This window comes from Xenopus laevis, chromosome 2L, assembly GCF_017654675.1.
Source record: "Xenopus laevis strain J_2021 chromosome 2L, Xenopus_laevis_v10.1, whole genome shotgun sequence".
NCBI classification, from domain to species: domain Eukaryota; kingdom Metazoa; phylum Chordata; class Amphibia; order Anura; family Pipidae; genus Xenopus; species Xenopus laevis.
This window is the reverse complement of record NC_054373.1, coordinates 150,751,263-150,778,114: the sequence shown is the minus strand read 5'-3', so window position 1 is coordinate 150,778,114 and position 26,852 is coordinate 150,751,263. Positions and strand designations below refer to the sequence as shown.

The 26,852-nt window shown below is 36.2% G+C and overlaps 1 protein-coding gene across 2 annotated transcripts in view; it reads left to right on the top strand.

The window, feature by feature from the left end:
• LOC108707553 (sodium channel protein type 8 subunit alpha) overlaps positions 1–26,852 on the top strand; it is a 91,034-nt gene that overhangs the window by 13,717 nt on the left and 50,465 nt on the right. Inside the window, exons 2-6 of one of the 2 annotated variants that reach the window (XM_041582564.1) lie at positions 10,293–10,616; positions 18,570–18,688; positions 19,512–19,601; positions 20,286–20,414; positions 24,428–24,519. In XM_041582564.1, the coding sequence (XP_041438498.1) occupies positions 10,347–10,616; positions 18,570–18,688; positions 19,512–19,601; positions 20,286–20,414; positions 24,428–24,519 (700 nt within the window). In that variant the 5' untranslated portion in view covers positions 10,293–10,346. Of the gene's footprint in view, positions 1–10,292; positions 10,617–18,569; positions 18,689–19,511; positions 19,602–20,285; positions 20,415–24,223; positions 24,316–24,427; positions 24,520–26,852 lie in introns of both variants that reach the window. The other variant, XM_041582565.1, reaches the window with a different exon arrangement.

The window sequence follows — 26,852 nt, the reverse complement described above, 5'->3', positions numbered from 1 at the left end:
ATGATTAAATCGTTCGAATCGAACAATTAGAACGATTTTATCATACGATCGAAGGATTTTTATTCAAACCAAAAAAAACTTCTAAAAGTATTCTGGAAGGTCCCCATAGGCTAACATTGCACTTCAGTAGCTTTAATTTGGCGAAGTATGAAGTCGAAGTTTTTTTTAAAGAGACAATACTTCGATTATCGAATGGTCAAATATTCAAACGATTTTTACTTCGAATCGAAGTCTAAGTATTCTAGTATTTCATTATAAATTTTCCACAGGGCCTAAATTAATTTCCAGGGATTAATGCCTTTGGGTCCTTTTTAATGGACACCATTGGGATCACCTGTAGATGGAAACGATGGGAGGAACAACAAAATGCTGGCCACTGTTCCTGTATAAACTTTAACAAAAAGGAAAGTTGTGTGTGTGTGAAAATATACCCAAATAAATACTGACTATATTGCATGTGGTGCCCTGGGTACATACGGATAATTTCATTTTATCAATAAGGATAAACACTGCTTTCAAGGGCAGTGAGTTGTTGTCAGTATACTAGAGTGTTCTGACACTTTTCCAACAATATGTGGAATCTGTTTCTCTTTTTCAATTCTCCAACAGAATTGAAAACAAAACCCAATCTTTGGTCAAGAAATGAATATATTATTAATATACTTGGCCTGTCTGTTAGACTCTATGTGACAAGATTATTGTTCTAGTGTCAGGGCAATATTTTCATATAATACTGGAAAATACCAAATTATATTGTTGTTATTGAATATTTCAAACCATTTAAAGAGTTCATTTCGGTAAAGATGTTGGTCTGCCTACTAGTGAGCTATGCTCATTTTAGTTTGTATACTCTAGAGCGCTGATTCCCTAACCAAGCTACATGTTGCTCACCAACCCCTTGGATGTTGCTCCCAATGGTTTAAAAGCAGGTGATTATTTTTGAATTACTGGCTTTGATTCAAATTTTGGTTGCATAAAACTCACGTGCAATGGCAAACCCTCCTGTAGGCTGCCAGTCCACATAGAGATACCAAATACCCAACCACAGCCCTTATTTAGCATCCCCATAATACTTGTGTTGCCCCTGCTCTAGAGACCCAGTGCTTTATTTGCTTTTATTTATGTCTACTGTAATGTTGTATGAATGCCTTCTTGGGTTATGCAACTGTGTTAAGGTCTTATTTCTTGATCTTGTTTACTAGCAAGTTAAGCTGTTGTATTGCAGCTTCTTTGATGTAAATAGAATCAAAGGATTGTTTTATTTTATAATTCAGCCTGCTGCCACTAACCCACTTAGACTTTTCTGTTTCCTTGTTTTGCTAAATATTTAAAAACATTTTTGAGGTCTTGCTGTCTTGGCATTGAGCCCTTTATTTTATTGCTTTGCTGACTTGATTTGTGTTCGTTTTCCTTTCTGGGCAATCATTAAAAGGTACGACTTTGTTTTGTCATAAGCAATCAATATCTGCTTATTTCTACCCATTTTGTGGTTAGCTTTCTACTAGGCTGCGGTGGTTTTTATATGTTTCAGTTACTTTTTTGTATCTAGTAGTTTTCTCTGCAATGTGCCCCACTTATTTATGGTTATGTTCTCTATCATAAGTTCATTTTATCCTGTTTTTGCACTACAGTGATGTGTTTATTTTAGAACGTCAGAAATTTCCAGTCTTTGGTGCTTTGTAATTTTGTCTTTTTTTGAAGGTAATGCAAATTTCTGTTCCCATGGAGATTGCAAAATATAAAAAAAACCTTCATGTCTGCCTGTCTTCTGTAATTGAATGGACAGGATTGCACAGTTTCGCTAAAATCTTGTTCCCTTTCCTAGGTTGTATAATTCTTTAAACAAAAAGTCATTCATATAAGATTTTAAACTTTGTACTGTAGAATTTTTTTGCACTGTTGATCAAGAGACATACAAGAAAAAAAAATCATCTTAATGATTTTAGCTTCAGTTTGTAAAGTGATCAGACATTCCCAGGTAAGGTGGCCATACATAGGCCAATAAAAGTTCAAAAACACTCACTGATATATGCCTGAAAATCCACTAGATTTGGATCAGGCAAGTTTAAAGATCTCATCAAGGTGAAAGGAGGGGTACTGCATAAGACCAAACATGGAGTAGCTATAATTTCCCTTTTTGTCTCAAGTTTACCTAAAAGGAGAACCAAACCCTTAATTATAAAAAACCCTACCCTACATAGACCCCTCTCTGCTCCCCCCCCCAGCCTAGGTGTTTACCCCCTGGTAAATGGCCCTACCTCTTTACTTACCCCTCTGTGAAGATAATGGGTATCCGTATAACGGATCCCTTACCTGTATATTCAAATTTTAAAGCTTTATTGGAAAAAAAAATTTTGTGCCGTCGACATGCATATCAGTGCATTTATCTACACAGAACCACGTCTGAAATTTGGTTGTGCCGTCTCTTAATTCTAACCAAGTCATTCTGAAAAATAGGAGACATCTTGCATCTTATTTTGCATGATTGAAAAATACAGAGATGATTCTCTCAATGTCATATTCAAGGTCGTTCATGAATATATTATGTGGAAGTGGTCCATTGGCTTATCCCTCAGGAACTCCACTTCCAGCAGTGTTCCAAGTAGGAAATGTCCAATTAATCACTGTGCATTCTATCTTTCAGCCAGTTTTCCATCCAATTATAAATAGTTGGTCCCAGACCTATATTCTTTCATTCACATTCTAATTCTAAAATGTTTTGGCTAAATCAAATTATACTATACTCCGCTCACAGATTAAAGCGTATACTCACTTCATCTCTAAAGTATAGTGTCTAATTTAGAAATGCGCCAATTCTGTTGAATCCCAGGGTTCTTGTGACACATCATCAAACCATGACCCATTGTTTTTCCAATTTTTAGTATATAAATTAGGGTTTGCAATTCAACTGAATGCACACTGTTTTGATTCAGGGCATTTCCTAATCTAAATGCATAATTGCAAGCTTGCTCACATAGTTTTGCTATTCAAATCCATTCAATGATATGATCTTGCAGATATAGACATTGTCCTTGTGGCATTCTTGATTTTATTATAATTGTGAACTACCAGTGTACTAGCTCCCTATGCATTAGGAGATAGATTTATTTTGGGTCCATATAGGTCTGGTCAAATGGTCTAATTTTTATTATCATTCCATTTGGAAAAAAAAAGCTCATAGCTATCCAAAAAAACACTCACCTATCCCTGTGTTCTGTTGAAGCAAGCCTCAGTACACAGGCGATTATGACTTCAAAACCACTGATATTTTGTCTCTAAGGGAAGTTTTGCCTTCTATCTGCAAATATAAAATGGGCAGATCACAAAATTGCAACTTCTTCATTGCTCCTAGTAAAAATATTGGTCTGTGTATAGGTATTAATTAGAAACAATAAAAATGTAGACTCATACATTTTTTTTCATTGGGAGTACAAACCTTGGTAAACAGATGTTATTGAAAATATCAAGATAATAATAAGCAAAATAAGCAAATAATTCAAAAGTCATCGGCAGAAACTTACCTGTGCCCTCATAACAAATGTCAATATTTGAGGTGTACAAAACAGCATCCAGACCAGAGGCCTTTTGGAAACAAGTGATGTGGACCAATTAAGTCAAAACACAACTCTTTAGCCACATTAACCAAAGGTTTTTTGGAGAATAAAAACACATATTTTGGGTTTGTGGGGCAGCCAGCGGCACAGAGAACATTGGACACGTAGAGGGAAGAATGGATTTAACTAAATATCAGGAAATTCTGCATTCCAATGTGAAACAGTCAGCAAAAAAGCTGACCTTGAAAAAGGGATCCACCTCTTACAACAAGATGATAATTCTGATGGTTTTGGAATTTCCCTCACTATTCTCTGACTTAAACATTGTTGAAAATCTATGGGTAGATGTTAAACATACTAGGCCCAAGAAAATCTCAGAATTAGAAGTAATCTGCAAAATATCTGCAACAAGAACGGAATAATTCTTATATGGATACAACAGGCGATTACAAGTTGTGATCTGTGCCAAAGGGGTCGTTAACAAATGCCGACTAACTAGCGTGTCCATACCTTTGCACATGCCACATTTACTAATTTCTTTCCTTTCAACTGTGCATCATATGAACATCAAGTGGCATCTCCCCCCGAGTTGCCAGTTACCAAAATTCTGCTCTCCCCGTTCACTTGCCTGTGAAGTGCTGCAGGGGCTCCTGCTTGATATAACTAAAAGATTTATTGCTGCTCCTTTTGGCTGCTCTTGTCTGGTTGATGACTTTAAACATAAGCAGTAAATCAAGAGGGGGCATCCATCCCACACAGGGAACATGTCTGGACTGAGAATTATAGCAGGCCCAGTCATTTCAAGAACACAGAGGCCCAAACAGCTCACACAGAGGCTCAAAAAGCCCCCCACCAGCCCAATAAATAGTGACGGTCCATGGCATCTTACAGCAGCCCCTCTGCCATTTGCCAGAACCCACAGATTGCCAGTCCGGGCCTGACAGGGAATGACTTTACTCCACAACCCATTTATACATGTACATGTTGAATAATTCTTAAAATATGTTCATTTTATTTTAGCAGGTTATTGTAGGCTGCATAGCTTTTCTAACTTCATGGCACTGTTTAGACCAAATTTCCCATAGAGCAAGTTTTCAATTTGTCTGAGAGGGGTACAGTATCATTTCAGCTCAGAGCTGGGATCATGGTTTGCTCTGTAAACCTCACATTCTCAAAAACTGTACTGTCTAAGGCAATTCTATTTTAAGAGGATAAAGTGTTTCCGAAACGCAGTCGATGATACTTTCAGGAAGATCATTTACTCATTGTGATATGATTGATTATTACCATAGCCCAGTAAGACTGTCTCCACTGTTTCTGAATGTTGCTGTAGTAAGCACTTGGTGTGTTCTGCTAGTTCAGTTGCTGGATTTTCGATTGCATTGATAGCAAATAGCAAAATGTGCGTAACCTTTGCAGCATCAATTAATACTTTACCTGTTGCTTTTTTTTTTTATATAAACCAGATGTAAATACCCACCAGCTACTCGCTATTCTAATTTAATACTGAGGAGCATATATTTTATCATTGGACATATGGACAACATCATTGGTGATGTTTGTCTCCAACCAATCAGATCTTTGTTTTTATTTTCTAACTTGTAGGTGTTTAATTCTAATTGCTGATTGGTTGCTATGTGCAATATCACCAGTGATTGTTTCCAGTGTTAATCAATACACCCCCCGTGTGTTACCTGTAATGTTCATTAAGTACTGGGCATGCAAACACAGCAATCCCTAAGCAATTATAGGGTGTTAGTATATTGTAAGATCTTTGGGACAGAACACTTGTTTAATATCACTGGATCATTTATAATTGCACCTGTTTGTGTTTATGCCTACCAAATAGTGAAAACACTGCAAGACACGTCCAGAGTCTGTTTTGCATTTGTGCCCTCGAGTGTTCTAGTGTCTAACCAGTTAACTTGTATGCAAGAAGGGAAATATTGCTTTGTGTTCCCAAAAATGATTTCCGATAACCAATGACTCCAGAGGTGGCTTATATATGGATTTAAAAAATAATACATTGAATGGATATTCTAGTTGAGTACTGCTTTTGACTGATGCTTTATTCAAAGTTATTTCTTGTCACGGTTGTTCTGCTGTTATTCATAACTGCCATGGCTGCCTTCATGGGTTCCCATACTACTTAATGAGCAGGGCTATCGCCCCCTAGGGGACCTATTTGTTAATCCACTGCCTGCCAGGGCATCCTGAGCCTCCATTAAAAAATACTCACCTATTCATGAAATGCAAACGTGCTGCTGAAGACCACTACGTTTCTGACCTCTGTGTGGTATCCCGCCACCACCGTTACGGTGGCCCTGTGCGCTACTGGTGCCATTGGATTCAACAGAGTCCCTGAATTGTTTTTACTTCAAAATGAGCACCTATTATTCTTAATACATATCTGTTGCGTGACTTATTCAAGATATTCACTAAGGATAAATTGAGGTTATGGGGATGTGTCAAAATAGCTGTGCTTTAAATAAAACACTTTTAATAGGATAATTAGTATAGTTGCAAACATCATTGCAGTTCTAGGTTAGAAAATGGCAGAATTTTCAGGTCATAACGATTTAACATGTCCATAAATTCTGAACAGTCAACTTCATAATGACCATACAAACTTAAAATCCTCTGTTTGCGGTAAAATAAATGATTTGCACCCTGCACAGAACAGGCTTTTATCGTCCTCTGTAAGAGCCGTTTTAGATAAGTGTAACCCTGGTTTATCAAGATTTCTCCTGAGACCTAAAACTTTAAGGAAAGTAGAGGCGACTAAGCCCTTTTCTATTTAGAATTTCTGATGGAGCTCCATGTTATGGGCTTATATTCACCTCTGTTAATGATGTCGGCTTATACTTATGCCTTCATATTCACTATGATGTATCCATACCAAATGTTTACCAGAAGGTATTTTGTCTCATTCATCCTCTTAGACTGATGCATCCAAAAGATTGGGTTTGTAACCTGAAGTCCTGTTACTGCACTGATGAGTTGTGCTTAGTACTAAGAACTACTAGAAGGCTGTCACAGATCATGTCCTTAATGATGTTAGGCAATACCCTCTGGGCCAATAGACTTGCTACCTTTAAGACGATCATTCGGAAAGCTGAGAAAGATAACAGTGCTTGTGGCCAGCCTCCCTTGTAAGCAATGGCATCCTAGTTGTCTCGCATCGGTTCTTGCAGTCTGGATTAGTGATGGGTTAATAAATTCGCCTGGCACGAATTAGCGGAGAATTTCCACGTTTCGCCGCTGGAGAATAAATTTGCGAATCTCCCGCGAAAATTCGCCGGTGCAAATTCATTTTCCGATTGTCACAATTTTTCATTAAAATGTCAGATTTTCAAGATTTTTTAGTGAAAACCTTCAAATTTCACGATTTTTTTGTGAAAACGTCAGAATTTCACGTTTTTTTCGTGAACTTTCGGATTTCACGATTTTTCACCGTTTTGTAAATTTTGCAGGAAATTAGAATTTTTGGACGAAGCAAACGGGAAAAATTCGCCCATCACGAGTCTGGATGCATGTTTTTAGCTCCTTGACTTGTAAAATTGATTCTTTCGTTCAATTTCCAAAGTCATTGCTGAATATACAAATGATTTTTTTTTTTTTTTTTTTTAATATTTTCTTTTGTAGGTCCAACAGAACTTGAATTAACTGGCAATTCTCCAGCAGATGAGAATAATAGGAGAATAAGCAATCGCTGCATCTTAGACACGTGTATGAAAGCAGATTGATCAATGACATTTTGGCCATTTTCACAACAGGGAGATCCAGCATATCCTGTAAATCATCAAAGCACAGTTTAGAATTTTTCTGTTTAGGCACAAACCAGGATTTTGGAAATGAATTGGTGCAGTGTCGAGTAGCAAATGCTATTCAAGTAAATGCACAAGGAAGCTGATGTCATAATGGAAAGAATTCTTGGCAGGGTATTGTCAGTACCAGAGCTGCTATTTGTAAATTGGCTTAGCAGCTTATTTCCTGTAAAGCTTTGGTGGCTGAATCCTTTTTCTATTCTCTTAACTCTTTAAACCTAAAAAGCATCCATACATTTCTGCCAGATGCTGAAGTTATATGAACTAAACATTGTAGTTCTCTGGCATTATATTTCATTACTGTATGGGGATGTTATAGTATACACACTAGGCTGAGACAAAATAACATTCTTGAGCCAAACATTGTTATTGTTAGTGCTAAAAGTTTGCAAACAATAAAAAAAAAAAATGAGAGATTCATAAAAAAAACTAAATCAGATACAGGTATGGGATCTGTTATCAAGAAAACCCTTTTGAAAGCTTTGAATTATGGAAAGATCATCTCCCATAGATTGTTTTATCCAAATAAACCAAAGTTTTTTCTCTGTAATAATAAAACAGTAGCTTGTATTTGATCCCAACTAAGGTATAATCAATCCATATTGGAAGCAAAAGCAGCCTATTGGGTTTATTTAATGTTTACAATATTTTCTGGTAGACTTAAGAAGATCCAAATTATGAAAAGATCTCTTATCTGGAAAACCCCAAGTCCCAAGAATTCTGGATAACGGGGTCCCATACCTGTACATATTTATATAGCTTGCATACAAAAGTCCTTAGAATTATCAACCCTCTCTAATGGGGCATGTACAGTATGTTTCCAAATACAGGTATGGGATCCATTATTCGGAAACACGTTATCCAGAAAGCTCCAAATGACAGGAAAGAGATTTCCCATAGACTCTATTTTAAAGAAATAATATATATATTTTTTTAAATGATTACCTTTTTCTTTTGTAGTAATAAAACAGTTCCTTATATTCGATCTCAACTAGGATATAATTAATCCTTATTGGAGGCGAAACAACTCTAGGTTACTATTAGGTTTATTAAATGTTTAAATGATTTTTCAATAGACAGCATGTCTATTGAAAATTGATTCAGATGACAGAAAAATCTCTTATCCAGAAAACCAGAGCCTTCTGGATAACAGGTCCCATAATTGTAATACCTCTCTGCTTAAACAGGTACAGGAATAGTGTTTAGCTTAGCATCTCAGTTTCATTCTTGGAAAGCCTTTATTGACAGCTGGTACATTGTGCATGTGTCATACGGTATACTTGAACCCAGTCTGGCAATCTGTGGATTCTGGCAAATGCCAGAGGGGCTTCTGTAAGATGCCATAAACAGCGACGTGCAATTGAATTGCCAGGGCCTATTATGAATCTCAGTCCAGGCCTGCTTGAACCTTAATAGGTTCATAAGTAAAAATCACTTTAGGGGCAGATTTATCAAGGGTCGAATTTCAAGGTGGTGAAAGTTTTTTTTTTTAAACTCCCATCATCTCGAAATTCGAATAAAAAAGACCAACCTAAATATTTTTTTAAAAAAATAAAATTTTTAAAATTCAAGTGAATAGGCTGTATTCGACCGTTCAAATAGAATTCGGCTTGTATTCGATCGGATTCGATTCAAAGTATTTTTTAAAAAAAACTTTGATTTTTCAAAGTCCACCAAATGACTCCAAATAGGTTCTAGGTGATCCCCCATAGGCTAAAACAGCAATATGATGGGTTCTAGATGGCGAATAGTCGGTCGGATGTTTAGAGAAAGTTTTTTCAAAATCGAATCGAATTTGGAGTATTCCCTAGTCGAAGTACACTAAAATTAGCTCAAAAATTTGAAAATTCGATTTTTCAATTCGACCCTTGATAAATCTGCCCCAAGTGTATGACTCAACTACAGGTTGCTATGGGAACTTTGCATATTCTGTTTCATTATCTGCCTACTAGTTCTTGCGAGCACCATGGACATTGCAGTGATGCTTCCAACTGTGGTCTTTGTTTTCTTCCATTATATTATCCTTAAGAGCCTGTTCCACGGCATGGGGTGCATTATTGTTATGCTTTTATTACTATTCTTTTTGTAAATATTTCATGTGCTTTGTAGTTTTTGTTATACCTGATGGTTTTTGAAGCTCTTTTTGACTTCACAATTCTTGTGTTCAATAAGCAAGCAAGGGAAGAACCTCTAAAGCTGGCCATAGACGTGCAGATATAGCCTTATATCGGATGAACGATCATGCGGTGCAATTTCCCAACCTACCACTAGCCATTCAGATTAAATGAAGTTGTAAAAAGAACAAATCAGACTATGTTCTGACCATTAATTCACTGTACAACAATTGTACAAAAGTTATGTCCAACAAATAGTAGCGACCGCCTCCCATTGATATTGTAAGATAAGCAATACATGCAGAGATATTATCTTTAGCTAACAGACATCTTCTAAACCAGTCTGATCAACCATGGCATGAAAAATGTTGGGTTTATCCACACACGGTCCGAAAATCTTAAGAAACAAAGATTTGTAAGTCTTTATCTTTGTATCTATGGCCATCTTAAGCCAGGCATAGAAACAGGAAAAACCTTAAGTTGGTCAAAACCTATACAGCAGGCGATCTTTACATTTTTTTTAATAGTAATCAAATGGAGCCAGGAATATGCTTGATACCCTAGATACCTGCAGGTTAAGACACTATAAAACGAATGCTTGGGACCAAGGACCAAGGGTTTTCCAAATGTAATTTGCCTCATAATGTAAATAAACCCAGTAGGATTGTTTTTCTACCAATATAGATTAATTTAGTTTCTTGAATGTATAGCTTTACTTATCAAGATTTTTGTATAATTGTGTAATTATAACTGGTCAAGTGATAATTTTTAATGTAGCTTTCTCTTATTCTTTACAGAGTTGACCTGTTGTAGGTACTACTTAATGGGAGAAGTTGCTGCAGGATGAAAATATGGCACCGCCGCTTATCAAACCACCTGGCCCTGATAGCTTCAAAGCTTTTACTCGTGAATCTTTGGCTGCCATTGAAAAGCGCATAGCCGAGGAGAAGAATAAAAAGCCACCAAAGCAAGACAGTAGCCACAGAGACGATGATGAGGAAAATAAACCCCACCCAAACAGTGATCTGGAAGCAGGCAAAAGCGTGCCGTTTATTTACGGCGATATTCCTTCACAATTGGTTGCTGAGCCAATCGAAGACTTGGACCCTTTTTATGTAAAAGTGAGTCTACATCTCACAGAAATATTTCATTGGGATTACAGATTTATGCCTGTTGGTTGATGGCTTCACTTGGGAATTAATTTGACAAATAAAGTGAATGGGAATGGTTTTAGGCTTGCATCTTGCACTAGAGCACTGAAGCAGTGCTGGGGATTCTTACAAGAAAGAGAGAATTCCTCAAGATATTGGAACCCCCAGTTTGTTGATAAGTTTGATATGAATTTTATTCCATTGCTAATATTTTTAAAGCGTGTTTTGTGTAAGTTGAGATAGTTGTATGAATGTATTTTTCCCCCTAAATATGATTATGCCATTATAAGAATCAACCAGTCATTTTGCATTGCACACGTTGATGCCATAGGCTAGTACATCACATCAGGCCATCATTGCTTTGCCCCCCAAACAATCTTGTATGTTACATATACACACATGTTACATAATACAAACCAGGGCATCACATTATCTGTGTTTCATAAGGAAGTGATACAAATAATAGAAAGTTTGACTCCAGCCTACATACAATATTCTGACTAGCCCTTTTATGTTTTAAAATACTCCATATAAAACATGTAGGCATTATACAACTTTATATGCCACATGTTATAGTGTGCATATGTAACACCACTTTGTTAATTAACTCATTTATGGAGACACCACTTAAAGGAACAGTTCAGAGTAAAAATAAAAACTGGGTAAATAGGCTGTGCAAAATAAAAAATGTTTCTAATATAGTTAGTTAGACAAAAATGTAATGTATAAAGGCTGGAGTGACTAGATGGCTAATATAATAGCCAGAACACTACTTCCTGTTTTTCAGCTCTCTAACTCTGAGTTAGTCAGCGACTTAAAGGAAAACTATACCCCCAAAATAAACACTTAAGCAACAGATAGTTCATATCATATTAAGTGGCATATTAAAGAATCTTGCCAAACTGAAATATATATTTAAGTAAATATTGCCCTTTTACATCTCTTGCCTTGAGCCACCATTTCGTGATGGTCTGTGTGCTGCCTCAGAGATCACATGACCAGAAATACTACAACTCTAACTGTAACAGGAAGAAGTGTGGAAGCAAAAGACACAACTCTGTCTGTTAATTGGCTCATGTGACCTAACATGTATGGTTTGTTGGTATGTTTGTGAGTACAGTGAATCCTACGATCCCAGGGGGCGGCCCTTATTTTTTAAAATGGCAATTTTCTATTTATGATTACCCAATGGCACATACTACTAGAAAAGTATATATTAATGAATCTTGCCAAACTGAAATATATATTTAAGTAAATATTGCCCTTTTACATCTCTTGCCTTGAGCCACCATTTCGTGATGGTCTGTGTGCTGCCTCAGAGATCACCTGACCAGAAATGCTACAACTCTAACTGTAACAGGAAGAAGTGTGGACGCAAAAGACACAACTCTGTCTGTTAATTGGCTCATGTGACCTAACATGTATGGTTTGTTGGTATGTTTGTGAGTACAGTGAATCGTACGATCCCAGGGGGTGGCCCTTATTTTTTAAAATGGCAATTTTTTATTTAGGATTACCCAATGGCACATACTACTAGAAAAGTATATTATTATGAAAATGGTTTATTTACATGAAGCAGGATTTTACATATGAGCTGTTTTATGCAATATCTTTTTATAGAGACCTACATTGTTTGGGGGGTATAGTTTTCCTTTAAAGGGGGGCCACATGGTAAATACTGTATCTGTTCCATGAGCTTGCACTTGATCCTCGGCATTCAGCTCCGATTCAAAAGCTTTGACCCATTTGGCCCTCCTCAAGTCTCTCAGTGGAAACCAAGAGCGTTGCAAAGCAGGAAGTAGTGTTCTGGCTATTATGTTACACATCCAGTCACTCCAGCCTTTATACATTACATTTTTGCCTAACTAACTATATTATAAAATTTTTTTATTTTGCACAGCCTATCTATTTACCCAGTTTTTATTTTTATACTGAACAATTCCCTTAAGAAGTGCTATTTGTGAAGCTTGGACAACAGATCCACAGGGAAAGCTCTTGTTGGATACTTTTTAGAATCCTGTCTTTAGACAAGAGTTTGTAAGGGCTGCAAGGAAATGGGCATTCAAGTAACTTCTACACTGAGAATGAACAAACATCTTGCAAAGATCCTTAAGCATTTAAGGATGTTGTAAGTCACTGAGGAGTTCAATGACCAAATAAAGTTATGAGGCTGGAGGCTGAGTGCTTTTATACAGATCATGCAACTCCAAGGTAAATTCTAATATCCTCATATTTTACAACAGAGGGTATATTATTTTTTCATAATACACATGTTTCAGTGAGTAACATTAATTTAATCATTAAGCACTGATTAAAACTGATGACACAAAGCTTCATGTATAAAGATATAATTTACAGTATAGTTATGAGGATGCACCAAATTCACTATTTGGGATTTGCCTGAATTTCCGAATCCTTAGTAAAAGATTTGGCCGAATGCTGAAGCCGAATCCCAATTTGCTTTTTACTTACATATTTTGTGACAAAAAGTTATGCGATTTTCCTTTCCAATCCCTAATTTATAAATGCAATTTATGATTTGTATTCGGTTTGCCCAGGCACAAGGATTTTGCAAAATTTGAATCCTGCTGAAAATGGCTGAATCCTGAAAGAATCCTGAACCCAATCCTGGATTCGGTGCATCCCTAATATTTATGGCTCCTGTGTATTACAGGGTGAATAATGTAACCCCTATTGTAAAATTTAAGAATCTTCTATGCCACTAAGGCTTTCTATGAATTGAAGTGTGATGTGGCTGCGAATATCCTCATATTTTATAATAGTGGGTACATTAGTATAATACAAAAGTTTCAGTGGTTCATGAGATCACTAAGCACAGTTTATATATTGAATAAAGTACCCCCTATTGTAAAATATAAGGATATTATAAATCACAGAGGAGTTCCATGACCATATAAAAGTACGAGGCCGAAGGCCAAGTGTTTTTATACAGTTCATGGAACTCCGAGGTTACTTCTAATATCCTCATATTTTCCAACAAGGGGTACTTTATTTACTATAATGTTTCAGTGAGTCATGTGACAGAAATGACATCACTACTCACCGTTTATAAGGATATAATTTACAGGATATTCATGGCTTTTGTGTATTATAAGGATAAAATTTACAGTACATGATATTCCTGGCTCTTGTCTATTATATTCATATATAGTTAGAACATATTATTTTCAAGTAGGCACGACAGGGTGAATCTATTTTTTTTTTTTTTATAAATACGTGGAACAAATATAATATAATGTCTGACTCACATGGACGACCATTTATATTAGAGGGAATAGAAAATTGTTTCTTTCTGTCAGATACCAAAAAAACTAATCCTATTAAGTGTGTCCATACAAGGACCATTTATGAAGGATTTGTTTTTCACCTATGTGGTCAAAATACAGGGTTCAGGGTTCTAACTTTTGGCCCAAGGGGCCATCAGTTGATAACCTTAATCACTCACACCTATGGAAAGCAATGGAAGATAGATTATCTGGCCCGTTTATTGAACGTTGAATAAATCTGGTTGAGGTTTTACGGGGGAAAAAGTTTTTTGTCCGCTAATCTGGAAAAGTCAACCTTACTATGCGGATTGATGCTCAGTTTTGACTAAACGTTTTGTCACTTGGATTTTTTTGAGAAAAATGATTGATAAATGAGTTCAATTTGTCGAAACAAAAACAGAGATTCATTTGTTTTTTTGTAAATAACCCTCTACGTGTCTGAGATGTGAAGCAATGAGATTTGATGATGTAATGCCTAAACATCTGTGTCCATGACACACTGCTCAGAACATTTAAATGTAGATAAATGAAGGACCTGTCTAGATCACTTTGTGTTTGGCAAGGTAACTTGACATTACTTTGTATAAATCACATCAAAGGCAGACAAGGTTCAGTGTTTGGATTTTGAGTGTGTAGAGGTTGTGACATCAAGGGATAAACCTCTTTGATGTCACTGTTGAAGGAATACTCACAGCTAGGCTGCACCCCATGTATCACAGAGAAGTCTAAAGACCATTTGTTTTATGCTGAGCAATGGACACCAGCAACCAATTTGTTTTTTAGATGTGATATTGCAGTGGTTTACAGGGATAGCTCGATCTTAAGGCTAGTCGTAAATTGAATAATTGCTGATCTTATATTTTCAATATGTCTGGAATTATAGCATGTTCACTGTTAGGGCCTTACTTTCAGCTATCCATAATTATATTCTACCCGGAAGTGGGCCTTACTAGTTTTAAGCCCATATAGATGTCAGATGAAGGTCTCATCTGGTAGTAACCTTATAGCTAACACAGGGAGATTTTGAGTCTTGCCCCAGCCTTATGCTTTATTAATAAGGTTTGGTGGCTAGGTATGCATCATTGATGCCTAAACGTCTTTCATCATCATTAGTTAGAGGTTATAGTGGAACAGCAACAAAAGGGAGAGTCAGCGTTTTTGTGCACATGCAGTAGCCGACCTTTTAAAACCCATTGCTTGAGTTGTAGTTTGTAGGGCTTTGCATGAAAACCTTTATAGAAACCCAAAGTGCATATGTGCCCCTTACTGCTCCTCCTACAGCTCTTTTGTTTGGGATCTGGCTGCGTTTGGCACCGGACTGGAAATTCAGCACTAAACACTGAACACAGCCAGATTCTGGTCTGCCATTATTACCTGCTCTTGTGGCCTGCACTCCCTAAAGTGTTTAAATAGCCTGAAGGGTAAAGGATGGAAGGTGGGGATGCCTATGTGCCTCTCCCGCACCTAATGAATACAGTACTGCTGAACTAAGGAACATGTTTCGTGATCCATTTTGTCTTTTTTTCAAACCAAAGTAACGGTTATGTATGCTGTAGCCTTAAGGTTTGCTTTTAATGGAATCGGGATCATGGAAAACGTACCCAACAATCAATCTTCCTCCAAACTGTACCATCAGCTTTATGCATACAGGCAAGTAGTGTTCTTCTGGCATCTGTCAAATACAGACTTTTTCATCAGACTGCCAGATGGTGAGATGGTGTTTATTATGACAGTCAATGTGTTTCCTTTGCTCCCGAGTTGGTGGTGACTTTTTTTGCTAATGCATTGCATTGGAGATGCTTCCTATGAATAGTTCTTGTCCTGACAGTGAGTGTTTCAACAGAGGATATGCCATTTTAGGCTGAGCATGTTTGCATTTTTTATTTTGTGTACCTTCAACTACTTCTCCCTTGAACAGCTGAATCCTGGCCTATCCCAATTCTTTATTTTCTGTGGGAGAATAAAATTTTTCAGCAAAATGAGAGTGAAAAAATATTTGTTCTACCTACTGAAAATTATGACTTTCATTTTCATTATTAAATTCTCAGTGACTTTGGCTTTCTTTAAAAATAGGCCAACCTCTCACTGTCTGAAACCAGAAAAGTTGTTTTAAGAACTCATATAGGGCCCAAAGAGTAACTGTGGAATGCAGAATGTGCCTTGAATGAGGCAAAGAAATAGGGTTTCTGAATTAATGAAACCGTTAACCACCTTTCACATAAAATTGCTCTTCAAGTTCACTTGTGCCATATTTTGGCTACAGTGACTAGAGGTAAAGCTTAAAAAATGGGTGAATTGTTGACATAGTGACTATTATCTACATTGATCAAGACTGCTCAGGTTGCTAAGGTTTATAAGTAAAAGGCAGTTACTTATAAACCAGATGCAGTTGAACTGCAGACTTTCATCTTTAATGCAGTGGGTTGAACAAAAAGATGGGAGGAACTAAAGCCTTTTTTTAACACAATCACTTCATTTCAGGTGCTCAAAAGTAATTTGACAATTGACTCAAAGGCTATTTCATGGGCAGGTTTGGGCAATTCCTTTGTTATGTCATTATCAATAAAGCTGATAAAAGCCCTGAAGTTTACTTGAGGGGGGTCAACTTCAGAGTAGTGACACGTCGCAATGCGACTAAACGCATGCAACGTGTCACTACTCTGGGTGAAAATGTAACTAAGTTGTTAATGAGAAAAAAAAGTCATAAACAAGATCAATGTCATATTCTATTGGGGGGGTTATTTAATAAAAAAAATAGAATTTCTAAAACTCGCACAAATTTTACCAACTCGAAACGTATTCAAATTGAATTCGACTAAACTCGATTTCGAGTTTTTTTCAGAGATCAGAAAGGCCAGTAACATGTCCTAATTGGTCCCTGGACCACTCCCATTGACTTGATACATGAACTCGGCAGGTTTTAGGTGGCAAATAGTCAAATTCGAATTTTTAAATGGTCAGAGTTGGATAAATCTTTTAATTTTTATTAAAATTAGAATCGATTTTAGATAATTCACAATTATTCACACTCTAATTTGAGAGTTTTGACGAAAAAAAAAAAATTCTAAATTCCAATTTTCAATTCGACCATTAATAAATCTGCCCCTGAATGTTAATTGTGCATAGCGTATTTGAAAGATCTCCTTAAAGATCACATTCTGTCCTGGCACTATGATAACCTTTTCATTAAGAAGTTTTATTACATACTCGGCAAACTCTAAAACTTGCAGTCTTTCATCCACTGAATAATGGGGTCGCTAAATACTTTCTAGGGTTGCAAAAGCTATATAAATTTTGCACAATGGCAAAATTGTTTTTTCAAGTTGCAAATATTTTTTTCCATTAATTACTTTTATTACATTCCGCCCACACCCATCTCTTTCACTTCAGCTACAGGCATTTCAGGCAGCAGTGTAGTAAATGGTTATGAGCCATTCAGATATAGGTACAATATCAACCAAGCTGGCACACAGATGCAGTTCAACAAGTGGAAAACCACTGTGATTTATTGTGTCAACCAGATACACAAACACTTTTTTTTTGGGGGGGGGGATGTGTCCTATCGAAGGTAAGCCCCAGAACCAATGCCAGGTTGGTTTATTTTGAACCAGTGTATTAAAGGGGACGCTTTTCACCAGAATATTTCAATAGAGAGGCTCCCAAGGTGTGTCTGTGTGTATGATTACCATTCTGATAAAGGATAATCGATTGTTCTTCATCTTGTGGGACACTGGCTTTGATTCTGACAATATGTCTAGAATTCCTTCTGTATTTTTCTAGAAAGAAAACAGAAAGGGGCAGATTTATCAAGGGTCGAATTTTGAAGTTGAAAATACTTTTAAATTCGACCATCGAATTTAAATACTTCGAATATCGAATTTGAAGTTTTTTCAGCAAATTTGGCATTCAATCGATCAAATTAAAATCGTTCGAATGAACGATTAATTCCTTTGAATCGAACGATTCGAAGGATTTCAGCGATCGTTCGAACGATTTTAATTATGCGTGTAAAGACTTGGAAAAAGCTTGTAGAAGGCCCCCACAGGCTAACAGCAATTCAGCAGGTTTAATTTGGCAAAGTATTGAAGTCGAAGTTTTTTTAAAGAGACAGTACTTCGATTATCGAATATTTGAGTACTCAAACTATTTTACTTTGAATCGAATTCGAAGTCGTAGTATCCTATTTGATGGTCGACGTATCCAAAAAATTTCTTTGAATTTCGATTTTTTTTTTACTTTGAAAATTCCCTCGAATTCACTTCGACCCTTGATAAATCTGCCCCAAAGTGTTGCATAAATACCAGGGTATTTTATTATGCAGAAAAGTGTTGATATCTTTTCCAGCAGTGAAACTCATACAGCTGGAGTACACTTTATTTTGACTTGTGGCACATAGTCCCGAATTACATTGTGGATGGTTTGTGCCACATGAGAAATTAAACTGTATTAGATGGCACCAAACATTTTTGTTTCGTTGTTTATATACCTGCATCCATAAAAGAACAGTAAATTGTAGATCTAGATTAGAGTTTTCTGTAAAGATTTAATATAAAACGTATTCAAAGTATAACTGTTTTCTTCTTCACTGTAACTGTATTCTACAATCTCTAATTTCTTTTTCTTTTTTTTCCCACAGACCTTTATAGTAGTAAACAGAGGAAAAACAATCTTCAGATTTAGTGCCGCGCCTGCCTTGTATATTATAAGTCCTTTTAACCCACTAAGAAAATTTGCAATTAAAATTTTGATACATTCATATCCTTTTGATGGAAGAATACTTTTTGTATAGCAGAATTGTATGTTAATTTAGAGGGACAAAGCTGCTGAGCTTTGAATAAGTGTGGTATTTTTCTATTTCTTATACAATGTGAATAAGAAAAAGGTTACTGTATACCAAAGACTTTGCAGCAAAAGGTCTAATTTCTGGAATGCCTGCCTAATTCCACAATGTCCCCATCATTCCTTATGGCTACTAAGAACCATTAAATAAAAAAAAAAAACGATACGGTTGATTGGCCATCATGATGGATTTAGAGATGGATTACAGAGAAAAGAGAGGATGTGCCAAAAAAAGGAATTGTTTGCATAAATGGTACTCTTAATTCTGAGCTATCTGGATAATCCATTTCCAGATAATAGACCCCCCATACCTGTATTGTTTGTGTTGTACATAAAGGGGCATATTTATAAAGGTCTCTAGCAGCAGTCGCTTAATTTTGTAGTGACAATAGTAGTCAATGGGTTCTTTATAAGTATGTTTACAACATTAAAAATAGGAATTTAAAGTAACAAGCAGCTCCATGACCCAGTCAAGAGATATAAAGATTGGCATTGGCAAACCTCTGAATACAGTAAGACCATATAGAAGAATTATTGTAGTATCTACAATGGTTCAGTAAGTACTAAAGTTTAGATTTGATAAATCAGCTACCATTGGCTAACCCATGAACTGCTGAAATATGGGGAATATTATCGCTGACCTATCACAGGATGAGGAACTGAAAATTTATTATGTGCAAAAACATGTTTGACATTTTTTATACCAATGATATTTTGTTTCTCCTTAACCTCATGGTACAATATTTAGCATGATCATTATGTGCACTATTTTGACCAACTGTGTATTCATGACTTTTAGTAATCCTCCTGAATGGTCCAAACAAGTGGAGTAAGTACATTTCATTTTTCTGTTAAATCATAGAAATTAAAGTCACAGATAAAGGAAATACCGGAACAACCATAAAACAGCAATGTTTGCTTTAACTGCCACTGCATCTCTATTTATATCTTCTTTTAATATGAATTGCATGAAACGAGTAACTAAATCACATAAAAGTTTTGCTAAAATGCAGTGCTTTTAGTATATCCATTTATATTTTGGAGCAGTTGAAGAATGGGTTTGTTATTTATTGATCTAGTTTTTGGCAGAACCTTTTCCCTGCTCCGTATGTATAATTGTAATATCATACAGTACCTCTAATTGTCCATATTTACAGGACAGTCACCAGTTGTAGGCTTTAAAGGGCAGGAGTTATGCAGAAACTGAATGTGGTTTGCGCTGAGGGTTATGATGTAAAATGTGCATCTGGAAATTAAAGAATAATAAAATGTGGAACTCAAAAATATTAGTTAATTAGACATTGATTTTCTGCACCAATTTTTATCTTATTGCCCAATATCTTGATGCACAAGTTTTCTGTAAAGCAAAATTATATATCTAGTCAACATTTATAGTAAAATTAGAATGATTATAATTCGTATTTGAATAAATAGAGCAATCCAGAAATCTAGGAATAAACCTTTTTGCTTATTAAATATTTTATGTTACTCTCCCATATTCATGTTCCCACAGATATACATTCACTGGCATTTATACATTTGAATCACTTGTGAAAATCATTGCAAGAGGTTTTTGCATAGACAGCTTTACATTTTTGCGGGACCCATGGAACTGGTTGGATTTCAGCGTTATAACGATGGCGTAAGTTGCTTAAATTTACATACTTATTGGTTGTAATTGGGGACTGGTATTTTGTCTTTTTTAGTGTCTACCTTAGGGAGGCAAATCTTACATTATCCTGATGCCAGATTTGCACATCAATCTACTCTGCATTATGAGTGCTAGAGGCCAGATAACAGGTATCCATGGGCCAGCTGGTGTGGAAAGGGATAATCTTTGAAACAATACAGGGATTTATTTTAGTAATACCAACATGGCTAAGGCTCTTCTGCCATGGTTTATAGACATTTTCATAGGTATCATGATAAAATTATGTTCTATCACAAATGTTATGTATCCTCTTTTTTAATTTCAAAATGGCAGCCTTTAAAGATCTTGGACTGAAGCCAGATTATTCAAACCAGCTAAAAACTAGTGCTAATGTTCCCATTTGGCTTCTGACAATCACTGCTAAAATTCTTTATGCAGTGTTAGTTGCACAGGCCTTCCTGCTCTTAACAGACATGCCTAAACCACAATAATTTAATCATGCTGAGAATGTGATTCAATATAGTTTCTGTTTTAATGGTGTTTATTCTGATATAAATGCAAATCTGTCTTCTCTTAAGAAGACCTGTAGTTTCACAATTGTTAATTAAAAATATACTAACCACATTTTTAGTTCCGGGATTGCCCTTCCTGTTAAGTAGACACTTTGTTTTCCGACTCTTTGAGTCTGAGGACTGGAAGGATTATTTAAGGTCCCGTATATCATCTTTACAAGGGAGGCTATTGCAAGTACTTACAGCATTGACAGCTCCCAAATTAGAGGGACACATTCATTGACGGCCTCAAAAAGAAAAATGTAATAGGACTATTCATTAAAGAAAACTATACCCCCAAAATGAATATTTAAGAAACAGTTTATATTATATTAAAGAATCTTACCAAACTGGAATATATATTTAAGTAAATATTGCCCTTGAAGCACCATTTCATGACTCTATCTGTGTGCTGCCTCAGAGGTCACCTGACCAGAAATACTACAACTCTAACTGTAACAGGAAGTAGTGTGAAAGCAAAAGACAGAAATATGTCTGCTAATTGGCTCATGTGACCTTACATGTGGTTTGTTTGTGTGCACAGTGAATCCTATGATCCCAGTGGGCAGCCCTTATATTTTAAAATGTCGATTTACAATTAAAGATTACCCAATGGCACATACTTCTAATAAAGTATATTATTATGTGAATAGTTTACTTACATGAAGCAGGGTTTTACACATGAGCTGTTTTATGCAATATCTTTTTATGAAGACCTACATTGTTCGGAGGGGATAGTTTTCCTTTAATAAAAATGCTTGATCGGGTCAAACAAAGGGATAGGACAATGCAGTCCAAATTGAATGAATGGCTAAAAACACAATTCTGAATGTATAGTTGAATAGTATTTGCAATGACTTAAAAATCATATTCCCATACTTGCAAGACTTTGAATCTAATTACTAAAGCAAACTGGGAAAGTTCAGGTGCTTGAGTAATTTTTGTCATGGATACTTCATGTATGATCCATATATAAAAATTACTGCTTAGTATCTTATATGCATGAATCATGAACATGATTTAAGTATATTAGACACATTTACAAAGCACAATGATTCAGCTCTGTTCACTTACCCCATCCTTTCCTAAAACATTACTGAAAATCTCCCCAGTCTTGTTGGCAATAACAAACAATATATGGTGCAGGATTCAGGGGCTAAACATAATCATTATCTTTAAAACGGACCCCTTTATTTGAGCTTCCCATAGATCCTCTCTGATTCCTGTTTCAAATGAGGAGTGGATGTATCATAACTGTCCCTGACAGAAGCATTGTAGGAGGGGGATAGCCACTCATAGCATTGCAGTTGTACAAGCAAACACTTTCTTCAGTCCCCTATCAGGTCTGCCTGGCTGCTTATCCTACAGTGCAGTCTTGTGAGTGCTGCTGCACATCCCGAGAATTAAGCTAGCAGGAAGTGCAAGAGTAAGGTGTTGTAGGATGGGGGGACATTTAAAATAAACCAGCCCAAAAAACTACTTTTTAAAGCACATTTCATTCTTTTTTTAAAAGAATATAAATCACAACTGCTTTCTTGTTTTTTTTTATACATGTGCTTGGTGTTAACATTAGCTCCTCCTATTTTTAGGCCTAATCCTTGCCCCTGGCCAACACTTTAATTATAACATTGGTTCAGCATCCAATTCTGAAATGTATTGCAAAGTTCAATTAGAAGAATCCTCAAGAACTATATGGCCCTTGACAAGTCCATAATATATCAGCCATAACTTCCAGGCCATATAAGGATAACAAGTATCTTTCTTCATTTATTTAATCATCCTCTCCATCTGTAAGGTAAAGAAATAGCCAGATCATATGTAATAGAGTTCCTCTTATAGTAATTTCCATTGCCTATCCTAATTACCTGTGACTACCTGTTCTAGCACCTTCCAGCTTAGCTGCCTAATTCTGATTATGTTCCTGAATTGTGTTCCTACTGCATTGTCACTTGAGCTAGCATTTTTTAATGCAAATGTAATGCTCATTTAACCATAAACATAGGTGACTTGAGGTTTGTCCTACCTTATCCTTAGCCACATTAGGATGTTTTAATTAAGAATATTATAATGTGTGATAAAGATGTGATCTGTGATTTGTTTTATCTAAATGATTTAATACTGTGGCCTCTTGATGAATGCATTTCATGGCCATGAATACTTTCTCCTAAATTGCATCCTTTGACAGTGTTCTTCCCTCCATAAACACACACAAAAAATCTTCTCATCCATAGAGTCTCACAAACAAAACAGACTATATAATTATGTGAAGACCTCCTGAAAAAGTAGTAGGGCAAAAAATTAGAAAGTATTAAAAAGGGCATTAATAAACCATTGGGTGGAAAAAGAAGGCACTCGGTAATAGCAAAAGGAAAAACTATAGTAAACAGAACAGAAAGCGGCCAAATCAAGCAAAACAGAAAGAGCAACTCTGTTACTGTAAGGAAGACGTCTATATCTCCATTGAGCCTTAAATGTGAGGCTGGTGTCACAGTGTGAGAGACAATGGGGGTCATTTATAAAATTCGCAAAGATTGGTTCGCAAAGTGAATATATTTGCCCTGCGCATGGTTATATTTATAAAGCTGAATAAGAGGGTGCAAACAGAATTGCACATTTTTTTTTTAACAATGCGAATGTCTATAGGAGCTTTTTAAATATGTCACAATTCGTAAATTGCAAATATTTATGCGCACACTCTGCTACTCAATTACGCCACAACTTTGGTGGCAGATAAAATATTCGCAAAACAGTTTCGCAAACTGCGAATTTAAGTTACTGTCAACGCTATTTTCGCGCACAACAACCTCGCACATTGGGTGCGCGCAAACTCCCTTCTCATTTGCGAAAATTTATTCACACTGTGAATTCGCAAAAACCGGAAAGACGGGCAGAGCAGTGGAATATGTTAGCGTGCAGGAAAAAACATGCGTAATACAACCATTTGCGAAAAATATGCGCTGTGCGAACTTTATAAATGACCCCCAATGTTTTAAGGACTCTTCCAAGGGGGCTTGTAATAGATGCTAGTGGGTTTTCTATTTGGAATCTGAAGCATTGAGTAGGATCACACTGTTTCCACATTTTCTTTGTGTTTTGAAAACACAAGTGAACCCCACAGAGTCTTGTTCACTTTGCATCATGCCCTTCCAACCTCCAGAGTCCTGCAGTAACAAAAGTAGTTAATGTTGGTCTGCTTTCGCCTCTGAAACCATCCACACTATTACAAGTAACTCTGATTTGATTCTGCAGGTATATAACAGAGTTTGTAAACCTAGGCAATGTTTCAGCTCTACGCACTTTCAGAGTTCTGAGAGCTTTGAAAACTATTTCTGTAATTCCAGGTAAGGTGGTATGCAGTCAATGTTAGGTGTTGGGTAGGCCCTGTGATGTACTTCCTGTTGTAGCTGTTTTGTGTTTTGTCATTGTGTTTGTGTGTGACCTCCCTTATTACAGATATGTGACAGAGTTTGTGGACCTTGGGAATGTCTCAGCGCTGAGAACATTCAGAGTTCTCCGAGCTTTGAAAACTATCTCTGTCATTCCAGGTGAGAAACAGTTTAAACACTAAGGCTGAACGCTCCCCTCAATCTGCTTTTTTTGAATTCTTTCAAAAATGGTAAAAATACATTTTTGACAGGCTTTGCGGTTTACTTTACTATGGAATGAGGTTGAAAGGCTAGTGAGATACAATGGAACCTTGTGAAAGGCAAAAAGTGCTATTAAATGCATAAATGTAATGCTCAGCAATAGACAATTGTGTCTGTATCCCATTATGTTATGGTTTTGTCACCGCTGTTAACTAAATTCTTCAGAGATCACATTTGTGAATTCAAATTCTTCTCCAAGTTTTGATCTCAGCACCTTTCATTTTTAAAAGCACTTTATAACATATCTTCAGAAATATTGTTGAAAATAGATGTTATGAGTGCAATGACATGCTTGTGCTGAAAAAAATGTTGCCTGTTCTTTTAATAAGAAATAGCTGTGTGTTTTGTGCACTAAACAGGCCAAAGACTTAAACTGAGTAATTAGTGGTTCAGAGAAATTGTGGGGAGAGGGAGAAAGCAGTTAATTAAATTGCAAGCCCCTGTATAATGAACTGCTCCTTACCTCTAAGCTTGCAGCTGGGGAAGGGAGGGGAGTATTTATACAGTGCTCATTATCTGTATTTAAAGAAAGTCTTCCTATAACACGGGGTGGTACTAAGGATAAAAATAAACAATGATCTGTTAGGGCAAAGACACACGCTCAGATTCAGGGAGATTAGTCGCCCAGCAACAAATCTCCTCTTCTTCAGGGCGCCTAATCTCCCTGAACTGCCTCCCTCCGGCTAGAATGTAAATCAGAGTGCCATCCCGCCGTTGATTTACATTCTAGCCAGCGGGAGGCAGTTTGGGGAGATTATTGGCGATTTATTGCCGGGTGACTAAATCTCCCCAAATCTGAGTGTGTGTCTCTGCCCTTAGTATATCAGAAAAATAAGGAAAACATGGATTAAAGGAATAGGCAGAACACATTTTCAACACAAACAATATATATTTTGCTGATCATAAACAAATTGTATTGTTTAAGCTTATATAAACTTGTAAAAAAAAGTTCCAATATGCCTTTAAAGCTCAATTTCCCTGCCAAGACTGCCGAGCCTAATTTATAGACATACATTTCTTGCATGATGCTCAGTGCGTTTACAATATGACCGCAAAATAAAACCTTCTGATGAAATAAATACGGTCTTCTACTTAAGACAGAGGTCTGTGACCTGTGGCCCCTCTAACTGTGTGTGTTATGACTTTGCAACAGCATGAGAGCCACCTGTTGCAAATCCATGTTCTTAGGCTAAGAAGAGCTGCAAAATGCTGAGCATGCCTAGAAAAACCTTGCATTGCTTCCAAGAACTCTAGTTTCCAGATGCTCTAAAACATTCCCTTTGAGACTGTGTAGAAAGAACTTGGGTGGATCAAGGTCTTGACATTTTATTCATAGGTTGATCCATAGGCTCAAGATAACATGAACGATAGATTGCCCAAATTGCATTAAAATATTTTATAAATTTATGATGAAGAGGTATTAATTGTAGAAGCCTGAAGTCTAGCATGTTTAATGGTGTAAGGTGTCATTCTCAAGGCCAAGTTTTGGAAACCACAATATCATCTACTTTTACAATGATATGGCTCCACTAATATGAATATAATATATAAAATGTATTAAGGCTTGTTGCACTCCAGTGTAAAGACCATTTTTGGAGTGTCTACAGATGCATTTCTTGCTAGCAGGATTGTGGTTTATGTCATCAATTATTTTGGATGCCTTTTATAATTATAAATTAATATCACATTCACATGTAGGAACTATATTTAGGTGCAACCTTTATTTAAATTGAAGCTGCAGTATACTATGCAACCAATAAAAGCATGTATAAAATATATGTATTAACTGTATGTGCATATTTTTTTTATCAGAGGAAATTTCTACTTGTCTTTAAATGGGAGAGTAAAGGACACTATAATGTATTAATTTATCTTTCACTATAGCATAAAATGCCAATTGGCTTCATGGCAAATAAGAGAAATGTGATTACTAAAATGCAAACTTTTTTTATTCTAGTTATAATATATCAGCATTACGATTTTATTTCCAGATGTTCTGTTGCATGGCAGAATCAGCACCTGAAAGCATTCCCCCTCCTCTTAACTAATCAATAAAGCATCTTCATGTCTGTCTCAAGCAATAAAATATTTCATTTATTGGATTGCATCAATTTGAAAATTTGAAAAACTGCTCAGCCTTGGCGTTTAAATGATTTGCATGGAAATGATCTGAACCCTGCCTGAATTCCATCCATGAATGAATTTGTTTATTTTGTGTTAATGGATTGCAT